At 40.0% G+C, this 21,558-nt stretch overlaps 1 protein-coding gene across 1 annotated transcript in view; it reads left to right on the top strand.

Annotated features, from left to right (window-relative positions):
• The window catches only part of lama4 (laminin, alpha 4), a 129,623-nt gene that overhangs the window by 97,499 nt on the left and 10,566 nt on the right, over positions 1-21,558 (top strand). Inside the window, exons 28-35 of the mRNA XM_078212712.1 lie at positions 2,291-2,426; positions 3,207-3,344; positions 4,235-4,368; positions 4,776-4,928; positions 13,887-14,040; positions 14,504-14,697; positions 15,431-15,620; positions 18,074-18,229. Of these exons, the coding sequence (XP_078068838.1) occupies positions 2,291-2,426; positions 3,207-3,344; positions 4,235-4,368; positions 4,776-4,928; positions 13,887-14,040; positions 14,504-14,697; positions 15,431-15,620; positions 18,074-18,229 (1,255 nt within the window). The remainder of the gene's footprint in view (positions 1-2,290; positions 2,427-3,206; positions 3,345-4,234; positions 4,369-4,775; positions 4,929-13,886; positions 14,041-14,503; positions 14,698-15,430; positions 15,621-18,073; positions 18,230-21,558) is intronic.

Below are 21,558 nucleotides of genomic sequence, written 5' to 3' on the forward strand. Positions count from 1 at the left end.
ACAGCAGGGAAGAATAAGATGAAGGTATAAGGAAAAACGGCTCTGGGGAATATGAAGAGGTCCAGCTTTGGAAGCATTGAAGAATAAACAGAACGAAGGAATCAGGGTAAGATGTAACTTTGATAAAACTTCACCTCATTAATAAGGAAGGACTGGGAACAAATGTTCTTTTTTGTACAACACTTGCAGTTGTAAGAGTGAATTTGTTTATTAGTGGTGGTGTTCAGATAGCGTCCATCTGGACTTTGTTGAGAAGTAACAACTTACTTTATCTGGCAACTTTAACTTAATAAAGTGCCCCAACGTGCTTCACAGGAACATTGTTAAATGAAATAGAACCCCTAATTATGCAACAGGTTTTTAGTTCAGATGACCAAAGATTTTTTTTTCCAAAAGGTAGGTTTTATGGAGTCTTTTACAGGAGCAAAGTGGAGCAGAGAGGTGTAGCAAGAGCATATCAGAGCTTAGGGCATAGACAACTGCAGGTGTAGCCAACAAAGCTGGAGCAATTAAAACTGCGAACGCTCAAGAGGCCAAAATTAGAAGGGTGCAGTTGTCTTGGAGGATTCTGGGGCAAAAAAAGATTACAAAAATAGAGAGGGGCCTATAAACCACTTCCTCCAGTGAAAACTGATTCTGTATTTTTATCTTCTGAACCAAGATAATTTCTCACTACTGTACTGATCTCTTCCTTTGTTAACAGAGCTACCCCATTCCCTTTTGCTTTCATCTGTCCGTACAAAATGTCAAATACCCTTGAAAATTCAAGTTCCCGCCATGGTCACTTTTCAACCGTGGGTGGGAATTTCCACCATCTGCTGTGTATTTTGCAGGGGCTGGGGCAGCCCACCATTGACGGGCATTCAGATCTTCTGGTCCCGTCATTGTCAGCAGGTTTCCCATTGCTTGTACCCTCCACTGCCAGGGAACCCCCAACGGGGGCTAACTGTCAGTGGGACTGCAAGATACCGCTGGTGGGAATGGCTGTAAAGTTTTGGTCCATGTCTGTGTAATGTCTGTCATTTCATATTTCTTTATTTCTGTTTGTGCTTTCAATTCATCTATCTTGTTATGAATGCTACAAGCATTCAGATAAAGACCTTTTCAATTCTGTCTTTTAACCTTTCTTCCCAACTCTGACCTTATTTGCTGATGCACTCTTCCTGTCACATCCTGGTTATCAGTATCTGCATCAGTACCTTGTACTATTGCCTTGTCCTCTCTCTTTAACTTTCTGAATCTCTCCACATGAACTCTTTCCCTGATTATTTAGTCTAACTAGATCATGATCTAAGTGCATAACATCAATCCCCTCTTTGTTTGGATTCAATATTTTTTCCTGCTTGTGTGCTCCTATTTGCTTCTCTACTTTTTCCATATGTTGATTTGAAATATTTTAGGAAGACAAGACTTTACGTAATTTGTGAAAGATCCATTAGTTTACAAACAACTAGTGAATGTAAAAAGTATATAAAGCTAAGGTCAAAACTCATTAATTGCAATAAACTTTAAATCCCTATTTTTGAATAAGGAAATAAGAAATCTTAACACATAATTCTATGTGAATGGCTAATTTAACTTTTGCTTGTCAGCCTCTGATTCTATCTGGCTCCGAACATGAGATAAGTTTTCTCTCACTGGGGTGTTCCCTGACTTAACTGCTTCCATGACCTTGATAATGGACTTTTCTCTTTTCACTGTTACTGCCCAGAGGAACTTGGAACTTGTCCTTCTAACTGAGACACCTTTCACCAGTAGACCTGTCAGTAAAACTCAATGCCCCCCAGCAAGGACATTTAACAAACATTCCATGTTAAGTCCAAGTGGGGTCATAACAATGATAATCTGTATTGCTGGTGGATGTTTGTAGGGAGCCAGAGGTAATATAACAAATGAACTGTGCAAGCCTCAAGAGAGCGTAAGACCTACTCCTGCTCCTACATCCCATCCTGTCATTCTGAAAGCACTTTATTAATGCCTGATTGGTGCCTAATCTCCGCTTTGTCTCAACGGCTGCAGCACATGGCTGTGAGGAGAATTCTAACCTTATGGTAATCCACTGCATTTTAAAATACATCACATGACAGATACTCATAAATTACTGTGACAGAATTCATTATGTACTGCAGGATTTGAGCACAAATATTTCACTGATAACGAATTGAAGTGTTGTTTCTTTAATGATTTGCATTTGCTGTTAAATTAGGGTTCCCAAAACATTTGTTATCATAGTCAAACATTAAAAAGTAATGAATTTGTAATCTCAACTTCAGTGTCTGTTTTTCTGTAGTCTGAAATCATACATAGCTGTGGATGCTGGATTTCGGGGTTGTCTCAGGAGTTTCCAGTTCCAAAGAAGAGACTTCAATATTCTTGAGGAAGATGAAACATTCGGAATCAGCAGTGGTTGTCCAGAGGAATCACTTGTAAGTGAATTCCTGTATACTGATGGGGCTTGGGGTACTACTGGATTTGGGTTTCTGAATGTAACTGACGTATTAAAACTTACAACAAGATTCCACTAGATAGAAAATTAGCATATTTCAAAAGTAATTTGACTTCCTTGTAATTTTCCTTTCATTGCAAGTACCAAATAATAATGGAAACTCAACTGAGTTTTATCCATTTGCCGCAACTCTATACAATTCCCATATGGTAGGCTTTTGACTTCCAATAAATCAAGCTGGGTATTTCTGGGAGAAAGGAAACAAGAGTTTAGTTTGAACAAGGCTGCATTTGGAGGTGCCACAACTGCAGAGGGTGCATTTCCTTGTACCTCACTATTCAGCGGTATATTCTATATGATTTATTTGGTTTGTGGTACTATAATTGATTAACCCCTTGCAAATTGATCAAAAACGCCTTTCCGTTTATTCTGGATGCTAGAATTTCCTCATTTCCTAATAGTAATCCTTTTCTTTTACAAATGAAGAGAAATGGAAAAGCAACAATACAGAATCACACTTCCAATAACAAGCAGTCCAATTAGACCATGAATGGAAGCATTGAGATACATTTTACAGCAGTTCTGTTGTGGGTCAGAGATGAGGGGTACTCTGATCCCAGGCCATATCTGACTAAAGAAAAAACATTCGGTCAATGATCAGTTGGATAGTTGAAAGTGTTATTTTTTGTAACAAGTGTTGCTTTTGGCCAAAGTTGGTTCTTCTAAGTATATATATCAATATTCAACTTCCTGTCCACAGATGTCACGCATGGCATATTTCAATGGGGACGGTTTCATCTCTTCCAGTGAAAAGATCACACCATTTTCAAACTTTGAAGGAGGCTTCAATTTTAGGACATTGCAATCCAATGGACTGCTTTTCTATTACAACGAAGGCGTGAGTATCCGAGAGAAATCTGAGAGGGGAAATCAAAGTCAAAGTACTCCCCATATTTTGGAGAAACCTTTTTGCTTTTAGTGGAAGTTTAAGTTTTTTTAACTGAATAGAAAACCTTCAATCAAGGTTCCCTTCCTACTGTTTTTGTTGAGGATTGTCCTTTTGCATTCTCAATTAAACAGGGGATATTAATTACAGGGTACCAGATGCTTGAATATAGCTTGTGTGAACTGTGTTTCATCAACTGTTTTGGTTATGTTAACATTTGCACCACCAGCTCCATATCGGGATACATTTAAGCTATGGTATGAATGTAGTAATCTCTCTTTGCCAAAGCCATTAAAGAGAAATTATTATGAACTAGCATTTCTTCATTATCATGGTTAGGATAATACAGTTAGTAACAAGTGAATGTTAAATTGTAACTACATGTAGAATATGTATTAATAACTGACAGAATTAACATCTGATATTGCAAAGGCACTTCAAGAATATTGCAGTAACTGAACATCACTGACTTCTATTTATTGTAAAGTGTGTTCAATTAACTGACAAAATCAATATTTGAAGTTACCTCAGCATTAACTGGGCTATATCCATTATTAGTTGATAAGATGTGAGACAGTAGTGTGATGGCACAACTTTAAGATAATTACAATAAGAATTAAGGGGGCGGTTTTAAGCCCAGTCCTAAAAGTGAAAGGAGAGCTTGGTTCTACATCACATCATCAACTCCCCAACTAAAATCTGTAAGATGGCTTTAATAACCATGTGACGTAAATAGTCACTGATGTTTTACCGTAAGTTTTACATTTTTATGAGGTCAGTGTCACAGGCAGCAGAGTACCACCAAGGCCTCCCAATGATTATGCTTGTAAATCTCTTTTCAGCCTGATATCTTCTCACTCTCATTGGATAATGGTACTGTCATTTTCAAAATGAAAGAAACAACGCTACAGTCGACAAAGAAGCAATATAACGATGGATGGAATCATTTCATTAAAGCAACTGTCACCTCATCAGGGTAATTTTGATATTGACAATGGATTAGTTCTAATTCAATCTTATTAATAAAGAAACTCAACAATCATTTGAACCTGTGAAACAAGTTGGATTAGGTCCAGTCCTTGAGGTTTGCAGCTCTGGACAAAGTTGTAAGGCATGTCCTGCACAAATAGCTATGTTATATTTGATTACAACTGTTATGTCTACAACAAGGGCAGGATTAGGTATTAAATATTCCTGGGTACAAGGACAGACGCGCCAAACTCTCTGTGCTCACTTGCAGCTGTCACGGAGTGTGAACGGCCAGAATACCGCAGCCATTTTCTGTTGCAATTTATTTTCACATCGAATTCTAGTCGAATGCTGAATCCTCACTGATATTTAATGTAACTTTGTGACATGTAATTTTTCCCCTATTTCTTTTAGTTGTCAGCTAATGGTGGATGATGAGGATAAAACAACAGATGATTGTCCCTTAAAGGAAACAGTACAACCCAAAGGAAAATTCTACCTTGGAGGTTCACACCACAACCAGTACATTAACTTCACAGGCTGCATCAGCAATGCTTATCTCAGCAGGTCAGAGCTTCTTTATTTGGTTGTCGACAGATTTTATGTGTACTTTTTTACTGCCCATGATCAATAGGTTTGTATGCAAGTGATATGTGTTTTCTTACCCTCAGATTGATTGTTCCAATTCAAATAATTTCCAGAGGGAAACTCTTTGTTAGTTTTAAAATAAAGAAGGTCTTTTATTATCTTGCATTTGCCCCAGACATTTCAAACAAACACACACACATAAAAATTAGATACAGATGAAGGAAAAACAATAACATTCCAACTTTGATTGTCTCAGTTTCTTTCATGGCAGGCTTGTAGTTCATCAGATGACTTGATGTTTTAGTTGAGGTGAAGATCTGGGAAAGCAAAACATTCTCAATAAGCAGCAGGGGCTTTTTTTTGTTTATATCCAATTCAATCCAATGAAAGTCCAATTCAAAGTCTCAACAAGTGAGACATTCCAGATCCAAGCTGACAAGACAGGCTGGCCGCTTCCTGTCTTAGTCTTGATCTACATGATCCAAGCTGATTGGAGCAGGCATTGCACCTCCTCCAAGGCTTGATCTCATTTGCATCTTAGCCAAAAGGCCGAGTTGCCACTTTTAAAAATTGCTTCAAATGAAGCCTCCGTGTAACCTCATGACTTCAACCAAGTGCAGGATGCCAAAAATACACTTGATCTTAGCCAAAAGGCCGAAGCAGCAGGGCTTCTTGTAATCAAATTTCCCAGGAGGTTGGTTCTCAGGTGAAGTCGGAGTTGAAACAGTTTGGGGTGGAGTCCTTCTCCAACCTTCAAGGTATTGCTGTTTATTAGCTTGGTTGCTCAGATGATTTGCAGCTGGTTCAATGACTTTCTCAGGGAATTCTGTCTGCAGAACAGCTTTCTTGTTGTTATTTTCAAAGTGAACAGAAAGCATAGTTGTCTCATCACAATCCAAAGTCCTTTTCCAAATAAGGTGTGTGTGTGGTTAGGTCGATTATATATATAAGTGTGGATTTCACACCTTAAAAGTTTGAAACAGTCAGCGTTTTTGAATCTGAATAACCCACTCGACTTTAAATTAGTTGAATTAGTTTCAGGAAAAGGCATTGAATAACATCAGCTGAAAGGTCCATTTTGTTCCCTCTTGAGACAGGGGAGTGCTTCAATCTACCAGAGAAATCAGTCGATCTTTGACCTGCCATCTTTTTGCTGCTATTTGCAGTCAGTTAAAAACGAAACATTAGTTTGAAGTTCATAATGTACTGAGATATGATCATTTTGTCTTAATGTGTGTGGGCAATGCTAGCGTGTAGAAGAAAGACCATAAGACCTAGGAGCAGAATTAGGCCACTCGGCCCATCGAATCTCCTCCGCTATATCATGACTGATATTTTTCTCATCCCCATTTTCCTGCCTTTTCCTGATAACCCCTGATCCCCTTATTAATCAAGAACCTATCTATCTCTGTCATAAAGAAATTCAATGACCTGGCCTCCACAATCTTCAGCGGCAAAGAGTTCCACAGATTCACCACTCCCTGCCTGAACAAATTCCTCCTCATCTCTGTTTTAAAGGATCATCCCTTTAGCCTGAGGCTGTGCCCTCTGGTTCTAGTTTTTCCTACTAGTGGAAACATCCTCTCCATGTCCACTCTATCCAGGCCTCACAGTATCCTGTAAGTTTCAATAAGATCCTTCCTCATCCTTCTAAACTCCAACGAGTACGGACCCAGACTCCTCAATGGTTCCTCAAATGGCAAGCTCTTCATTCCAGGGATCATTCTTGTGAACCTCCTCTGGACCCTTTCCAAGGCCAGCATATCGATCCTTGGATACGGGGCCCAAAACTGCTCACAATACGCTAAATGGGGTCTGATCAGAGCCTTATACAGCCTCAGAAGAACCTCCCTGCTCTTCTATTCTAGCCCTCTCGACATGAATGCTAACATTGCATTTGCCTTCCTAACTGCCGACTGAACCTGCACGTTAACCTTAAGAGAATCCTGAACAAGGACTCCCAAATCCCTTCATGCTTCTGATTTCCTAAGCATTTCCCTATTTAGAAAATAGTCTATTCCTCCATTCCTCCTTACAAAGTGCATAACCTCACACTTTTCCACATTGTATTCCATCTGCAACTTCTTTGCCCACTCTCCTACCTGTCCAAATCCTTTTGCAGTTCCCCTGCTTCCTCAATACTACCTGTCCCTCTACATATCTTTGTATCATCTGCAAACTTAGCAACAGTGCCTTCAGTTCTTTCTTCCAAATTGTTAATGTATATTGTGAAAAGTTGTGGTCCCAGCACTGACCCCTGAGGCACACCACTAGCTACCAGCTGCCATCCTGAAAAAGACCCCTTTATCCCCACTCTCTGCCTTCTGCCAGTCAGCCAATCCTCTATCCATGCAGGATCTTACCCTTAATACCATGGGCTCTTAAATTATTTAACAGTCTCCTATGAGACACCTTGTCAAAGGCCTTCTGGAAATCTAAATAAATCACGTCCACTGCTTCTCTTTTATCTAATTTCCTTGTTACCTACTCAAAGAACTCTAACAGATTTGTCAGACATGAGTTTCCCTTGACGAAACTGTGCTGACTCAGTCCTACTTTATCATGCACTTCCAAGTACTCTGCAATCTCATCTTTCATAATGGACTCTAAAATCTTGCCAATGACCGAAGTCAGGCTAACCGGCCTATAATTTCCCTTCTGCTGCCTCCCTCCCTTCTTAATCAGCGGTGTTACATTCGCTTCCTTCCAGTCCTCTGGGACCCTCCAATGATTCCTGAAAGATCACCGCCAATGCCTCCACAATTTTCTCAGTTATCTCTTTTAGAACATGGGGTGTAGTCCATCCGGTCCAGGTGACTTATCCACCTTCAGACCTTTCAGTTTCCCCAGAACCTTCTCCTGAGTGATGGCCACTGCACTCACCTGTGCCTCCTGATTCTCCTGGAGTTCTGGCATCCCACTGGTGTCTTCCACCGTGAAGGCTGATTCAAAGTAACTATTCAGTTCCTCTACCATTTCTTTGTTTCCTATTATTACTTCTCCAGCCTCATTTTCCAGTGGTTCAATGTCTATTTTCGCCTCTTTCATCTTTTATATATTGAAAAAAATTCTTTCTATCTTCTTTTATATTACTAGCTAGCTTACATTCATATTTCATCTTCTTCCCCCTTATTGCTTTTTTAGTTGTCCTCTGCTCACTTTTAAAGCCTTCCCAACCCTCTGGCTTCCCACTAATCCTCGCCATTTTGTACGCTTTTTCTTTTGCTTTTATGCTGTCCTTCACTTCCCTCATCAGCCATAGCATGTTTACTCTTCCTAGGGATGAATTTCTGTTATGCCTCCTGTGGTGAACCATTGTTGGTTACCACCAGGAGTGCTGAGCCATGGTTTGGCCAGCACTATGAGTCTGTAGATATGTTACTGTTGGGGTTAGGGTTGGGCTGTTCTACCTGGTAATATAGTCCTATGGTACACTCCAGTTGGCTCCGCCTTCCGGGAGAGGTATAAAGGTCACTGCTCTGCCTGGTGACCCTTTAGTCTGGGATTGTATATAGTAGCTCCGTTATTGTTGGTAATAAAAGCCTTTATTTCCCGGGTACATCCAGCCTCCCGTGTGATTTATCGCGCATCACCTCCCGAATAACCCCCAAAAACTCCTGCCATTGCTGTTCCACAGTCTTCCCTTTCCAATCAAAGAACTCCTCCCTCATGTCTTTGTAGTTACCTTTATTCAATTGTAATTCCGTTTAGGTATTACAATTAGGTAAAGGTTTATAAGAGACAGAAGGTTTGTGCAATATGTTCCTGGAAAATAAATAATATTTTCTTATTCACCTTTATATAAAGAATATGTTCCCTTTGCAGATATCAGTTATATATTGAAAATATGTGCATATGTTATGGAAAAGACAGTGCTCCCACTTTTCACGATGAAATTGACTGTTGGCCTACAGTACAGTTGTTATGAGTGGTTTTTTTGTCATTTAAAAAAAAAATAAAACCTTTCTCTCTCAAGATCAGGTAGATCAGTCAGCTGTGTTGGCTATTCAGCCACAATAGTGGTCTCATGGAGGGTAGCCATCATTGGCAGCTGGTATAGATATTTTCTTAAAAAGATGCAGATGTTGCAACATAAAATTTGCATTTATTTGGCTTGTATTATGTAATGTAAATACAAAAAAGTTGCTTTATGCTCTGCAGAGTTAATTGTATTAACATAATTGTTGTAAGCAGAAATAATACAACTAAAAATCCTCTCAAAAGCAACCTACCTCATGGTAAATATGCAGTCCGTCCAATCAGATTAACCAAGAGACTTTTATTAGTCAGAACTGAAAAAGACAAAACTGAAAAGAATTAAGCAATTTTTCTTGATTCTAACTGTACCAAATGAAGTATAGTACAGCTTCAGGGAACTCTAATGGATGGCCACATATCCACTGCTGAAGCTCCAAGTACTAAATCCCAAACTTTGCCACCTGAGGCACTTCCTCACCGCCCATCTGACTGGGGGGATGCAGTACCTGAGCTGGATTGCTGTGCTCACTTAAAGTGCTGTCCTTTGACCTGCTGTAGATGCACAGGACAGAGTGGAGCCATTTGCAGGGGAGAACAGAGACAGTGGGCCAGCAGTACATCAGTGCTGTGTCTTTAAGGCACCAACTCAAGAGTGTCTGCAATGTGTTGGAAGTTTATTGAGAGTGCTTTCATGCTGAGTCAGCAGGGGCCCCAGCCTCTTAGCCAACAACAATGAAAAAGCATTGCCAAATTCCAACTGCAGGCAGCATTTGCAAAACATCTTGGTCAGTTTCAATCAGGAGCGTACACAATGTTGCTCTAACATTACAACTGAGGCAGGCCTTGTAGTGGACCCGCACCGGGATCAGCCCACCTCCACTTCCGCTTCTGTTTCCATCTCCAGCCTACTGCTGGAAATAGACCCATCTGGAGGATGTCCTGCCCTCCAATGCATGATGATCCTTTCTGTGGGCACTGCCAGGGTGTAGGTGGGACCGTGATAATTTGAACAATCCTGACTCTTGATTCCTACCTCTGACGGGAAAGTCCAGCACTTCAAGTAAGGCTTTGCATAAGTAGATATGTTAAAATGTTAGAACTTCCAACCCAACTTGAATATTAGCACAGTCATTTCACATTGCTACATTTTCAGCATGTCGCCTGGAACTAAAACATTTTGTAACTGTAGCTGTGCAAGTTCTGGGTGATCCTGAAATATTGTCCTCAGACTGGCAACTGAACATGGATTGCAGTCTGTAATCATTTCCTAAATATAAAGAAAACTCACTGTTTACAACTCAGTTCAGATACAACTTGAAAATTCACATGTGAAGTTATTCTGAAGATTTTTTACAGAAAGGAACACTATTTTAGCTACTTTTAGTAATAAATCCCCAAAGTGGTTTGTCTACAGTCCCTGTATTAAACTGCAGCTGAGAAGGAGGGTGAAAAAAGAATCATGAGTATTGTGGTCACAGATGTGCCATTTGTCGCTGACTGCGTTTTTCAAACATCAGCAGAAATGAAGTTTCTGAACTCAAGTCCTAGGCTAATTTGCAAAAAGGCACACATCTCCTGATTTTAATTTTGTGGGTTCCAGTTTTTCATACCAAAAGTATTACAAAATATGATTCTCAAAAATTCTGGTAAAATTCTTGACATCCCATGTAATAAAAACTGAATTTAACTTATTTGATTACTGTAAAATGGCCAAGGTCATGGTCATAAGTTTATACTTTCTGAACTCCTTGCCTCTATGGAACATTTAGAAGCCATTTGCCATGTTTTACAAGATTTCTTAGGTTGATACATATATATATAGATTATGATATCAAAGAAACTCTTGCCTAACAAAGAACCCACTGTATGCATTTGTGGAGTTCTGCCAGATGAAATTTTGGCTGTTGCCTCCAAACTATCCTAGGGTGTTGCCTTGGAACATCTGTTGGTACTATATCAGTTGAAAGAGCTGGTAAGTTCTGTGTGACCCTAAAATATTCTCCTCGGACTTGTAATCTAACATGGAATGCAGTCTGTATTTCAACTTCTTGGATCTAGTCCTAAAGAAGTGGGTTTTGAACAATCGGAGGTCAAGATCTCTCTTTGTGCAGAGCTGTTCTGACTCATTATTGCCAACAGAATGGTCTTCCAGTCGATGACATATTGCAGTAAATTCTTGCACTAAGCTTTACACAGGCTTCACAGTATTAGAAAATATGCTGGGATCAGCAGAAAATGAAAGGTAAATATTGTGGGTGTTGGTTGCTGCAAAAGATCTCCATCCTGAGATATAAATTTTGAAATTTGGTAATTATTGTTATGGGCAGGTAAACTATGAAAATTGGCCCAAAGTATGGGCTTCATAGGCCACCAATATGATGGCAAATGGGCACATCAAGGTAAATGCTTTACTGACTAAACGACAAAACGTTACTAAAGGTAACCAAGTTTTGCTTTCAAATTTTTTATGGGCTTTGAGAGAATCAATAACTATCAAACTACACAAAAGTGTAAAAAACAGCAGGAGCTATTGAATGACTGGGATCCTATTGGGCTGATGGTGGTTTCACCACTGATCAGAGAACCAATGGGGAACCTGGGTCAATACTGTGGGGGAAGCCCGACAAAATCAAGTGCCCTTCAGGCACTTAAGTGGTCATCATCGGGCCTTCCCCACAATTGAGCTCATCAGACGTCCCACCAACCAAGATTTAATAGGAGGCCAGCAGCTCCTCATGCTGCCAGCACCTATGGAAACAGTGGTTCCCGGCAGCAATGCATTCACCAAGGGCACACGTTCACTGTGAGACCCCAGGCCACAGGTGCTTAAGGGCGAGATGAAGAACATGGGTGGGGATGTAAAGTGAGGGTTGGCTTTCACTTCCGGTGATACTAAGTTATCTTGAGCAAGGTTTGGGAGAGCTATGTCAGTGTGTCTGGGGAGGGAGGAGGGAGCTTAGGCAGTAGCAAATTAATGGGGCCATCCCTTCTCCTCCACCATTTCCGTCCTCCTTCTTCCCCCCCACCACTTTCCAATAATGAAACAATGCAAGCTGTAGCATGGAGATGTTTCTTTTCTGTCTGGAACAGGTAGTCGAAACACATAAAACAAAACCTGAAATGTTTTCTTGATGTAGGTTGCAAATATTAACTTGTCCCAAATATGAATTTACTGTCACTGTGTACATATGGTGCAATGTGCAGAACATGTTAATGAGGTAGTCATCCAAATCAGTGTTACTGTCTCCACAGTGTTATAGTGAACGAATGGGATATTTTCCAGTCAAATGAATAATATTAGATGGTACTGTTAAAATAAAATTTGTACTCTGTTATTTGCTTAATAGTCTTGGTGGGATCTATAGGGCACACACAAACTGTCATTGTATTATATTATTGCTGCTCTTCATATTAATGATCCATGTAACCAGATGCCAACAAGATGGTGTTATCATCTTACGAAGACCTTTCTGTGATGGTTTGGTGAATTGATTGTTGAATCATAAAAGGGATAAAAATAACATGCATGATTGTGGGGAAGGGTTTAGGGATAGAATGGGTTTGGAATAAGGGAGCCAGAAAGGAGAAGCACTGAAGCCATGATTTCTTACCCTGGTCATGTTCAGGAACAATGGATGTCAATTGGTTGATTAATGAGCCTAATTGATGTGCCAGTGGTGGATGGAAATCCTGCATCAGTCCCTTCCACTCTCCGAATTAATTGGGGAGGTTTTGCCACACAGTGAGATGGACATGGTGCCTCTCCTATGATTAAGAGGGTCTAGCTGCCATGTTTTCCATTGTGACAAGCTGCATTAAATCAGTCCAATATCTCAAAACAAAAGCACAAGAGCACTGGCAGAAACAAAGAGAGAAACACAGATGATACAGATCACACTATTGTGCTATTTAAGAAGAATCATTGGAAAGCTCTTAAAGGGAAATTATTTTTTTGTGAGGTGATAGCAGTTTCTTCTTTGCATGAAGAATTGAATACACAATATATTGGCAGTGTAGAATGTGAATATTGCTGAAAAGAGAGACATGCTGCTGAAGCTTTTTGGATTACACTCATCAGGACAAATATAATTCATCAGGGTAAATATAAGAGGGCCAAGTTTAAAATGATCAGAACAATTTATACTGCAGGAGAAAGGGGTGCTGTTTGGTTGCCAAATCGATTCTGATTGGTTGAGTTGCCATGGAGAAAGCTATGTGGAATAGTAGGCTCCTCATCCACCCTGGTAATTCCATAAAGACACAAAGTTTGAACACATTCCTTTTGTTTCCATGCGTATGAATATATGTCATTTCTAGCAAGCTTGACTGATGATATTAAATTGGTATATAGGCAGTACATCCTAGTGATTAGCTAATCAAATCAAACAGCATGTTCCTTTGGTTATTCATAACAGGCAGACAACACTCCGTACTTAACCATCCCGCATTTACAAAGTCCAAAGCAAAACGTCTACTATTAGATGTGATTCTGCACTTGGGTAGAACTTGCTGACCAATCCTGAATGTGTTAATAACTGCAGTAACAACCTATTTAAGATAATCAGTTGCACTCTAGCTCACTGCTAGAAGTGACAGAAATTCATATGCAGGGACCCATTCTCTGCAAACAAAAGGAATACGTTGAAGCCATGCTCCTTTTTTGATTACCAGAGAGCTTGAAGGGCCTATGCTTCTCCATTCCTTTCTTCATGACAATGCTTCCATCAATCAGAGTTGACTTGCCAATCAATCAGCACCCTTTTCTCCTGCAGTATAAATTGTTGTGATCATTTGAAATTCGACTTTTTTGCAAATTCCCTGATGAGTGCAAGGTGAAAAACTTTGGCAACATGTTTCTCTTTTCAGCAACATATCATGTAATGTTTATTTTGGAATTTTCTCTTAATAAAAGGCTTATTGAGAGATTGGACAGACTTTTTTATTCTACATATGTTGCAGAACTGATAAAGATATTGAAGTAGAGGATTTCCAGACATACGCTGAAAAGGTACATGCCTCTCTACATGGCTGCCCAGCTGAAACTCTCCCAGCAGCAATTATTCATAAACATCAAAAGAATGGTGCTAAAGCCAAGAGAGGCCGTGGTAGAAAGGTAATCATTTCTTGTTTGTGTTGATATTACTATCCATCAAAGTTTTAGCAACTTCCATGAATTTGACAGCAATTATTTACTTTCTAGGCATCCATATTAGCTTTTCACTTGCCTCAATGACATGATCCTACAACAGAAAACGCATGCTTATTAAGAAAACATGGGACCTGACAGCTCAAAACGTGGCATGGACTTAAAAGAGTTGTCACCAGATTTCTATTTTATCACTGTTACTAATTTAATGAAGTTCTCTTCAATTTTCTGATCTGCTGTGCAGATATCCTTAAGTTACAGCTGGGGATTACTTATAATAAATTGAGAATATCTCCATACTCAGAAGCAATATTCAAAATAATACCTTATTGGAGGCAGCAATTAGATATATAAATAAGAATACTGCAGCCTTGACGTTTTCAGTGTTCTGAAGAAGATTAACTAATTCTCAAATGTTCTTTTGGCAAAGGTGGACAGTGATAAAGCAGAATTACTAAAAGCTCCAGTAGTCCATAGTCCAAAGATAGAAGGAAATAGCCTACAAGATGATGCACACTGCCATCTGACAAACAATCCCAAGACAATCCAACATGCATATCAATATGGAGGAATTCCCAACAGCCGACAAGAGATTAATGGAATCCCTGAATTTTTCAATCGCAAGTGAGTAAATGGAATTGGAATGTATTTCATGTGGACACAAGGTTCTGTTGAGATTCTGCTGACAGTGACTGTACCTCAAAAAGTGAAAGAAAATAGAAGGAATTGGGTTTTACATGAAGATCCCTTCATAATTGTGCCAATGATGGGGACCTGTGCTAACCTGGGGTGCATTTAGAATGCTGCTCTGACAGAAGGCTGGATAATCAGTGGCGTATTTAGTTGGCTTTAGAGAGAGGAACAAAATCCTCGGCTGACAACATTTTTAGCGATTCTTTTGTAAGGATAGTACATTGAAATAATTTTTAAACAATGCTTTCAATCTTCAGGCATCCAGGCCTCAATCCTGAACAACATTCCCAGGTGAAGCCTGTATTATCAATCTTATGCTGGGTCTCTCTGAAGCTCACTGATGTAGGAAATCCCAAAATAAGGGTTTCTGTCCCCGGTCTGCCTTTGCCCGCTTATACTCCGACTTCGGGCAAGTGGAAACTCACTTGCAAGGCCAGGATCCAGTGCATCAATGTGCCAGCCTAAATTGTGGCTCTTCTAGTGCACTCCTAGTGGAGGTATGTCAGTAGACTGGCAGAACCATCTTAGAGAGAATCGCGGCCTTTGACTCTTTAGATGTTCTAATATTATTAAATAAGCTTATACAATAGCTCAAAAAAGGTAATGGAAAAGTCAATGCATCAATATGGATTCATTTTATTGACTGTTGTCTTTTTATTTTTAGATCAAATTTCTCTGTCAATGTGAGAACCCAATCTTCTCATGGACTTATATTTTACGTGGCAAATAAAAAGGAAGACCAATTCATGGCACTTTTCATTGCCCGTGGTCACTTCATTTACTCATTCAGCAATGGTTGGGAAAAATTGAAGATAAAAAGCTCAGAGAAATATAATGATGGTCTCTGGCATAATGTAAGTCAGACAGAAATCTTCTAATGAGAATGCTTTCTAATTCTTTCTGCTTTGAAAGGGCATGTTATTAGTGTATAGTAATGTGCAATTTGTTGCGATGTATAAACAAAAAAAGCTTTTTTGTCAAGAAAATGCACTTTATTACTGTTGCAATCAGTGTGTCAGCATTTTTACTTCACTTATCAGTATTGAGTGTATCCTTATACTCTTGCAGTGGGGGAATTTTCCCAGTCCATGAAGATGGATTGGATGCATATTGTACCCGGGCAGTAACCCTCTTTTTCCCTTTTTGTAAAAAAGTATTTTGTCCTAAAGCTATATTTCACCCCAATTTCTGCTCATGTCTCAAAATATGTAAAGAACTAACAGAGTGAGTACTTGTCTTTAAGTCAAAATATGTGTATGTGTGTGTCCATGGATAATGCTAGTTTTTTACTGCCTTCATTTACCCTTGCATAAGTACCATAAAAAGGGGTAATATCACTAAAAAGATTATCTGATCATAATCACATTGCTGTTTGTGGAAGCTTGCTGTGTGCAAATTGTCCACCATGTTTCCTACATTACAACAGTGACAACACTTCAAAAGTACTTCACTGGTTATAAAACATTTTGGTACATCATGAGCTCATGAAGGCACAATATAAATGCAAGTCTTTCTTTTCTTCTTTTTAAGTAGAGCAATATAATACACAGATATTATCCCAGCCCAATAAAGAGCTTATCCCTGTTCCTAATTGCAGCAATAACTTGCTACTGGGAATCAAAGATTCACGGTCAAAATACCAAAGGCAGCGGTCCTATACAGATCATCCAGGTCTCATTGGGTCTCTTAGAGTCATGATATTAACATTTACCCTGTTGAGTTCTGAGGGGAATTTATAACTATTTAATTTTCATAAAGTAATTTAAAACCATTCATGTAGTAATTTTCATTATGATTGTGCGTTATTAATTCAATGTCTTTTGTCAAATAGATTAGCGGTCATTGGCTCCCCCATCTAAATTATTATCATATATATAATACTCATTTAATGAAAGTGCTGCATGTAAAGAATGCTTTAATGATGTGTTTAAGAAAACAGATTATATTTGCAGATATCATTGGATTGGGTGTGCCTGGTTCTCATTGCAGATTCCTTGGCAGGAACACTGAGAGAATAGGAGCCCTGGGAAAGTAGAGCATGGAGAAAGCTCTAGGGGAACAGGAGCACTGGAGAAACACAGTTCAGGCATAGTAGGAGCCTAGAAACAAATGCCTCCAGATTCACAGAAATGTGGTTGACTCTTAAATGCCCTCAGGGATAGGCAATAAATGCTAACATAAATGTTAACAATAAATGCTAACAGCGAGGCCCACATCCCATGAATGAATAAAAAAAGCCTATGTCCTGTTGCAGTTGATTAGTGTCATCCTCAGCAATTGTCATTCCTTGTATCAAAAGCAAAACTGCTGTCTACTATCCTACAGTCTGAAAAATAATCATTTACTATGACTTGCTGTTTTCCATCCTGAAGTCACTTTAAAACAAAATCCAATTTGACACTGACCCTCCTATTCTGAACCCTCAATTTTGGTGAAATTCAAATAATTATCCTTTTTGTATTTTGATCATATAGAGGCTCCTCACAGTTCACCACCAATCCTCACCAGACACCAGGTTAACATTAGTCTAGGCTCCCACCTCTAATTTTCCCTTCATTCCCATCTGCTGCTCAACATTTCTTGGTTGAAGCAACCTTGTGATTGACATGTATTTCAAACCAACTACCCTCTGTCTGGCTATATGACACTGCATTATAATTTGTATCCACAACATCCACTAGAAAGGGCCACAGATTAGATTGTATCTGGTTTTGCCAGGTCATGGTGTTTCTTCAATATTTCTTGGGTGGCTTGTTGGTCAGTGGACCCTCAGACAAAAAAGGCCATTGACAGAGAAGGGTTCGAACTCTATTGCTATGTCAAAAAAGCTCTGTAGTTGCTGCTCTCGGAAGGATCTGGTGTATGACTGTATATTTGTTAAAGGGGTTAAATGGGTTCCACTAAGGGCCAAGCCAATTATTGTGGCCTGGATTCCTGAAGAAAAAAAATATTCTTTTGACTGGACCCCCTGAGAAAGGAAGCCGAATGGGAGTAGTTTGAAATTTTTTCCATGGAATTCCAGAACCTCCTTCCAACTGCCTGCTTTTATCTCCATATGTGACCAGTCATGCACTCAAATGAAGAAACCTTCCAACACTGTGACTTTCAGCAGAGATAATGGTAGAGATCACGGACAGGTGCATCCTGACAGTTATAGTGGGATGCACATCCTGTAACTTTTCAACCTCAACATAACATGTAAAAAGAATTGAACAAAAAGAAACAGAGAAGAAACTTCAAATTTCAAGAAATATTTTTAATGTGCTATGTTTAACTCAATTCAAATCTTGTTTTTTGTTTTGTTCAGGTCATCTTTACACATGAAAATAATAAAGGTCGTTTAATAATAGATGGTGTCCACACTTTGGAGAATAGTCTTCGCAGTCCTGTTTATCCATGGCATGTAAATGAACCATTTTATGTCGGTGGTGTGCCATTGGGAAAAGCTGCCAAAAACATTCAGGTAATTTACTCTAGCACTGCACCATCATATATAGTGGCAATGAATGGGTTGTGGCGTTGGATTCATGGTTCTCGAGTACATTCTGTCTTTGCTACAGGCCAATCTGGAAGACCATCAGCCATGTGTGTGCTTTGAAATCAAAACCTCTTTTGATAATATAGCAGATTATCAACAATTCAGTATTATAAACAAAAAACAACTTCCACTTTGCAATGAACAGAAAATGAACCGCAGCCCATCATACACCTAAGAACATAAGAACATAAGAAATAGGAGCAGGAGTAGGCCATCTAGCCCCTCGAGCCTGCCCCGCCATTCAATAAGATCATGGCTGATCTGACGTGGATCAGTACCACTTACCCGCCTGATCCCCATAACCCTTAATTCCCTTACCGATCAGGAATCCATCCATCCGCGCTTTAAACATATTCAGCGAGGTAGCCTCCACCACCTCAGTGGGCAGAGAATTCCAGAGATTCACCACCCTCTGGGAGAAGAAGTTCCTCCTCAACTCTGTCTTAAACCGACCCCCCTTTACTTTGAGGCTGTGTCCTCTAGTTTTAACTTCCTTACTAAGTGGAAAGAATCTCTCCGCCTCCACCCTATCCAGCCCCCGCATTATCTTATAAGTCTCCATAAGATCCCCCCTCATCCTTCTAAACTCCAACGAGTACAAACCCAATCTCCTCAGCCTCTCCTCATAATCCAAACCCCTCATCTCCGGTATCAACCTGGTGAACCTTCTCTGCACTCCCTCCAATGCCAATACATCCTTCCTCATATAAGGGGACCAATACTGCACACAGTATTCCAGCTGCGGCCTCACCAATGCCCTGTACAGGTGCATCAAGACATCCCTGCTTTTATATTCTATCCCCCTCGCAATATAGGCCAACATCCCATTTGCCTTCTTGATCACCTGTTGTACCTGCAGACTGGGCTTTTGCGTCTCATGCACAAGGACCCCCAGGTCCCTTTGCACGGTAGCATGTTTTAATTTGTTTCCATTGAGATAGTAATCCCATTTGTTATTATTTCCTCCAAAGTGTATAACCTCGCATTTCTCAACGTTATACTCCATTTGCCATATCCTCGCCCACTCACTCAGCCTGTCCAAATCTCTCTGCAGATCTTCTCCGTCCTCCACACGATTCACTTTTCCACTTATCTTTGTGTCGTCTGCAAACTTCGTTACCCTACACTCCGTCCCCTCCTCCAGATCATCTATATAAATGGTAAACACCTGTTTGGTCATTATACATTCTTATACATTATACATAGACTGGCCATTATACATTCATCTGATTTTTTTTTCATTCCATTGTCTTCAAAATTTTCAAAGCTTCATCAACATTGCTGAGACCAATTTTCTGAGAGCTTTTTTGTCTTTGAAAGGACAAGGTCACCATTGAATTTCCTCTTTAATTCATTTTATTCTGGTGTGTCCATTGCTCAAGCTGCTCCCCCCTCGCCCTGTAGTTAAGAAATCATCTTCATTGTCCAATATAAAGGTGGGAGGTGTGTGAGAAATGGGGTTTACTAACTGACTTCAGAATTACTGAAACCTGATGGAAAATGTCTTTGGGAAACTAAGGCTTACCAAAATGTTAAAGCACAGAAAATGGCCATTTGTCCCATCTGGTATTTTCCTTGCATATGGGGCATCTCATTCTATGCTTATCCTCCACACTTTTTGTGCATTTCAAAACAGTTCACTTCAAGCAAATATTAACAAACTCTGATTCAACAGTTTAGAGCACGGAGTTTCACATCCTGACCACTATCTGTTATTGAATGTTATCAACTGTTGCCAGATCATTGACTAATATAAAACCAACAAAACATATGAAATAGGAAGTAGACCACTCAGCTCTTTAAGCCTGTTTTGCCATTCAATAAGATCATGACTAAGGGTGGCATATTGGACTAGTAATCCAGAGACCCAGGACAAAGCTCTGGGGACCTAAATTCAAATTCTGCCACTACCTATGGTGAAATTTGAATTCAATAAAAATCTGGAATTAAAGGTTTAATAATGATCATGGGACCATTGTTGTTTGTTGCAAAAGCCCATTTGGTTCTTTTAGGGATCTGCCTTCCTTACCTGGTTTGGCCTACATGTGATCTCCAGATCCACAGCAATATTGTTCAATTTTAACTGCCTCCTCAAAAGCAATTACGGATGGACAATAAATGCTGGCCCAGCCAGCGACACTCATGCCCCATGAATGAATTTAAAAATATCTGGCTGTAACTATCTGCCTACCTCCAATAATCTTTCACCCTCTTTTTCATCAAGAATCTATCTAGCTCTGCCCTGTAAACATGCATAGAATCATAGAATCTTACAGAGCAGAAGGAGGCCATTCTGCCCATCGAGTCTGCACCTATCACAATCCCACCCAGGCCCTATCCCCATAACCCCATGCATTTGCCCTAGCTAGTCCCCTGACACTAAGGGGCAATTTAGCATGGCCAATCCACCTAACCTGCACATCTGTGGACTGTGGGAGGAAATTGGAGCACCCGGAGAAAACCCACGCAGACACGGAGAGAATTTGCAAATTCCACACAGACAGTGACCCAAGCCAGCAATTGAATCCTGGCACTGTGAGGCAGCAGTGCTAACCACTGTGCCACAGTGACGCCCCAAAGACTCTGCTTCCACTGCCTTTTGAGGAAGAGTGTTTCAAAGACTCACTACACTCAGAGAAAAAGATTCTTCTCATCTCCATCTTAAATGGGTGAGCCCATATTTTAAATGGTGACCCTTAGTTCTAGATTCTCCATCAAGAGGGAACATCCTCTCCACATCCACCCTGTCAGGATCTTGTATGTTTCTATCAAGTTGCCTCTCACTCTTCTAAACTCCAGCAGATACAAGCCCAGCCTGTCCAATCCTTCCTCATAACATAGCTGCCCATTCCTGATAGTGTAGTAAACCTTCTCTGAACTGTTCCTAATGCAAATATATCCTTCCTTAAATATGGAGACCAATATTCTGCACAGTATTCCAGATGTGTTTTCACCAGTGACCTGTACAACTGAAGTATAACCTCCCTACTTTTATATAAAATTCCCCCTAGCAATAAACAATAACATTCCATCAGAATCATAGAATCCCTACAGTGCAGAAGAGGCCTTTCAGCCCATCGAGTCTGTACCAACCCTCTGAGAACTCTACCCAGGTCCCCGTAACTCCGCACGCTGATCATGGCTAGTCCACCGAACCTGCATTTCTTGGATACAAAGGGGCAATTTAGCTTGGCCAGTCCACCTAATCTGCATATCAGCTTTCCTAATTACTTGCTGTACCTGCATACTAGCCT

The sequence above is a fragment of the Mustelus asterias genome, chromosome 5, assembly GCF_964213995.1.
Source record: "Mustelus asterias chromosome 5, sMusAst1.hap1.1, whole genome shotgun sequence".
Taxonomy (NCBI): Eukaryota; Metazoa; Chordata; class Chondrichthyes; order Carcharhiniformes; family Triakidae; genus Mustelus; species Mustelus asterias.